The sequence below is a fragment of the Apostichopus japonicus genome, chromosome 15, assembly GCF_037975245.1.
Source record: "Apostichopus japonicus isolate 1M-3 chromosome 15, ASM3797524v1, whole genome shotgun sequence".
In the NCBI taxonomy this organism is placed as follows: Eukaryota; Metazoa; Echinodermata; class Holothuroidea; order Aspidochirotida; family Stichopodidae; genus Apostichopus; species Apostichopus japonicus.
The window spans coordinates 14873401-14877060 of NC_092575.1; the positions used below are offsets into that span (position 1 = coordinate 14873401).

General features: G+C 37.1%; 1 protein-coding gene across 1 annotated transcript; it reads right to left on the reverse strand.

The window, feature by feature from the left end:
* Positions 1 to 414: 414 nt before the first annotated feature.
* On the reverse strand, positions 415 to 3577 carry LOC139980522 (centromere protein S-like). Its single transcript, XM_071992217.1, has 5 exons — positions 3285 to 3577; positions 2382 to 2505; positions 2105 to 2138; positions 1764 to 1830; positions 415 to 1266 (listed from the first exon to the last, which is right to left on the reverse strand). The coding sequence occupies exons 1-5, from the start codon at positions 3333 to 3335 to the stop codon at positions 1159 to 1161; spliced, it is 384 nt and encodes a 127-aa protein (XP_071848318.1). The 5' UTR covers positions 3336 to 3577; the 3' UTR covers positions 415 to 1158.
* Positions 3578 to 3660: the final 83 nt, after the last annotated feature.

The window sequence follows — 3660 nt, forward strand, 5'->3', positions numbered from 1 at the left end:
TGATTTCTATTTTAATTTTTGCTTAATTCTTTCAATTTCAAACGAGACGATTCCGGCTGAATGACTGACTCTACAGAGGGGGATTTGGGAGAGTTGTCCCCCAGGGGGGGGGGGCGGGATGGGTGAAGAGGGGGCTGTCCCTTCTGTTATTGCCATGTGTTATACATATCTGAGGTACTTTGTGTTTACACCATTTACCCCTGCCATTATGTGTATTGAAATGAATACACAGTCCCCAATATGTTGATATGGTGTGTTTAATAGAAGGGGGCAGTCCCATGATCCCACATCATTTGGGACACCTCTTCACAGTATCTAATCTCTGCAGTCGCACCCTTTTCATCATCCTGGCTGCAAACCCTGGAGACAGTTCTTAGTACAATATTAAAAACTTATAAAGGAAAGAAGGGAAAACGTTTTTTGTTTCTGAAACATCTCTAGAATTTTTATTTCAAGGACATCTGATGAATGTTCAATGCTGAAAGTGATATATCCTTAACCTGAAGTTTTCAAAGAATTAAATTCATTAAAAAGAAGGTAATGAAAACTATTTTATATGGTTATTGTAAACTTACAAATAACATCACCACCCCTAACTAGCATGTTTTATAATGAAAATGTAACTGTTGGTTTGTTAGGGATGGGATGAGATAAGAATAAAAAAAAAAAATGTTGGAATTTGCTCAAGAATAAAACAAAAACGAAACAAACCGTCCCCGACCCTTTCCAAAAATGAACATTGAAAAAAGATTTGCATCTCCGAGAAGCCATTAAATCATGGCACAATTAATTGCTTAGCAACCTGTTCCAAATATACCTTTCCAATGCAAAAGAAGAAAAAGGCTTCCAAAATAGAAAACAACTTGTCACTGAACGTTGAATACTGATTTGCTATGATAACATCACAGATCACCTACTGAAAGACAAAATTCTTCCTTTTATCTTGCCTAACAGCAGCTTAAAAAAGCCCAAAAGTTAGCAGACTTCAAACTGCTGTATAAACCTGAGTGCTCAACAAGGGATTGAACTGAGTTTTTTTTGTTTCATGACACAACAGTGTGGAATATTTTCATCGTTCCAAGCGAGTCTCACATCGTCTAGCTACCGGTCAAACCGTCGGACCGATGATGACGTAGAAGTAAAGACCAGAGTCGGGTCTCATTCAACGGGACGATGGGAAGTCTTTGCCTTCTTGTTGCTTTTCTTTTTCTTCTGAGTTTCGTCATTCTCTTTCAGCCTTTTGTGAACTTTACTGATATGCTTGGCCTGAAAAAATAGATCACTATAATATGTGGAAGACCTGTTTGTGATCCAAAATGATGTTTGATGCAGATAAATGGAGATTAAGACTGTTAGCCCTCAAAATTCATTGGTGATCCATTGGCTAGTTGGTAAATGGTGTACTTTGGGGTCCACTTATACAAAATGTTTTTCTTACTGGTGTTGGACTGTTTATATCACAAAAGAAGAAAGAGATGTCCAGTGGGCTGTTAACAGGTAAATAGTTGTAGTTGAGATACATGTGTAAAAGATTACAGATGTTTAGGGGGGGGAGGGAGAGGGAATGTGGAGGCATTGGGAGAGGAGGGCATGGGTAAAGCTGGGAGGGGGAGGGTTAAGATCCAACATTTGAGGGGTAAGATATATATTCCCGCTAGGGTTGCAGTGGATTAGAGTGTTCATATGATGGGAAAGGATAGAGGGTGGGTGAAACTGAGCCTCAGTTTGAATTATCGTATGGAGATTAAAGAGAACAGATTTACCAGGGATCCACTTCTTCTGGCTAAGAGCTTAACATCATCGGCATTTATTGCTTTTCTCTTCGCATGTCTGAAAATGAAAACACATGAAATGTTCTGAAACAGCTTGATTTGTTAAGGTTACATATTACTCACTTCATTGGTCAAGAGATGACCCTACCAGTTATTGTTTTTATTGTTTTTATTTGTGGTCCACATATGGAAATGTTTTTCTTACTGGTGTTGGACTGTTAGTAATATTATTCAGTTAAAATGTAACATTGCTGGTACAATTCTCATAGAAATTTGTATCATTATCCTTTTTATATCATCTACAATTTGGATTGGTAAACTTAATTACTCACTGGCAAAAGTTTTCCAAGTCTTTTGCAAAACAATCTGCAAGAAATGAGAAGAAACTTTATCAAGTATAATGTAAAAGCAACAATATTTGAAGTGATTGAAAGGGTTCTTAATAATCCTAAAAACAGCGAAATGACACAGTATAGACAGTGTTGCCATGACCAGGTTCTGAGGTTCCAGCAATACCCCTGCCCTATGGTTATACTTCCTCTCTATGATAGGCAGAAAAGTATTTTCCACATATGTCATTTCTCCACAACGATGACAAATCTGACTTACCTGTTTGTTTGAAGGTAGCTTCAGAAATGACTGCAATGACATGTTTTGAAAATGTAATTTCCAATTCTTCTTCTAAGTTGTTGCATATTTTGCCAACAGTGTAATGGACTGCAGCTTTCAGCCTCTGTATCAAAAAATTATTATTAAAATATATTAAATAATATCAAGTGACATCCTGAAATGGATTCACACTTTCCTGACCACCGATGAGGTGATGTGTTTTATAATGTTAACAAATAGTACAGAATTTGGTTAACAGGACTTGTGCATTTTGTCGTAAAACATCACCTGGTTTACCGTAGGATCTTTGATAAAACATGTACTGCATGGAGTGAAGACTACTTAAACAGCAAAATTTAAGAAAGGTAGGTTTACGAGTTGACAAACCTCTGGTGATAAAGAATGATGAAAGTTGTTTTATGGGGTATCTGTTACCCATTCTATCAATATTAGGCTATATTGATAGAATATATATTATATCATATTGCCTTTGAAGCAACATTACAAGTCAGGCTATATCGTTGGAAATCCATGCCAGTGAGTGAATGTCTGAGAAAATGATCTCACTTGATATGGACAGCTTAACATCCTTGGACATCCTTGGCTTATTAAACACTAGGTGGATCAAGATCTTGAACTATTTGTAATATTGGGATCTCCACATTGTTTTAATAGCAGGAGTAAATTTTGTATAGAAGGATCATGCATACAGGCTACCTTGTGCGCAGGCTCATCTGTTACTGTTAGATGTTTGTATACCCAATCATGGAGGTAAAAACAGACCCAATCGAGTCCTAAGTTACATGCAGATCATCGAGCCTACACCTAAATATTTACATGAAAATGTAGCTAGGCTACGCTGGTCGTATATTTTTTTAGAAAGTTAGTTAGAAGGTTAGTTACCTGTTCAACTTCTAGATCTACGGACGCTCCTTCGTCGCTTTCGTCTCCCATGTTTTTTTTATCGATGACTATTCTAATGTTTTTTTGTGAACAATTTCGCTGTCACAAATCAGTGTTAGGGGAGTCGGCTTTCATAATTCCCGCAATCTGTGTTGTGCGACTTCCGGTGCAAACCAGGGTTTTCTTTTCCGATGGCCATTTGGCATGTTTAGATTTTTAGTGCAATAAGTATGGTTCGATTTCATTTATGATAACTAATTGTGATGGCAATTACTTTCACATAATGAGAGCTTATTCTCCCAGTACTATTTTGTATAATGGGGTGTCAGTGTCGATTCTTTCTCCAAAACTAATCATCGGATAATCTTAGGTACTA

What these genes read in the sequence shown, in the direction of transcription:
- LOC139980522 (XM_071992217.1), bottom strand. Translation starts at nt 3,335, where the DNA reads ATGGGAGACGAAAGCGACGAAGGAGCGTCCGTAGATCTAGAAGTTGAA. An exon ending in TAGATCTAGAAGTTGAACAG is followed by an intron (nt 2,506 to 3,284) that starts GTAACTAACCTT and finishes TTTTTGATACAG; the next exon opens with AGGCTGAAAGCTGCAGTCCA. An exon ending in AGCTACCTTCAAACAAACAG is followed by an intron (nt 2,139 to 2,381) that starts GTAAGTCAGATT and finishes CATTTCTTGCAG; the next exon opens with ATTGTTTTGCAAAAGACTTG.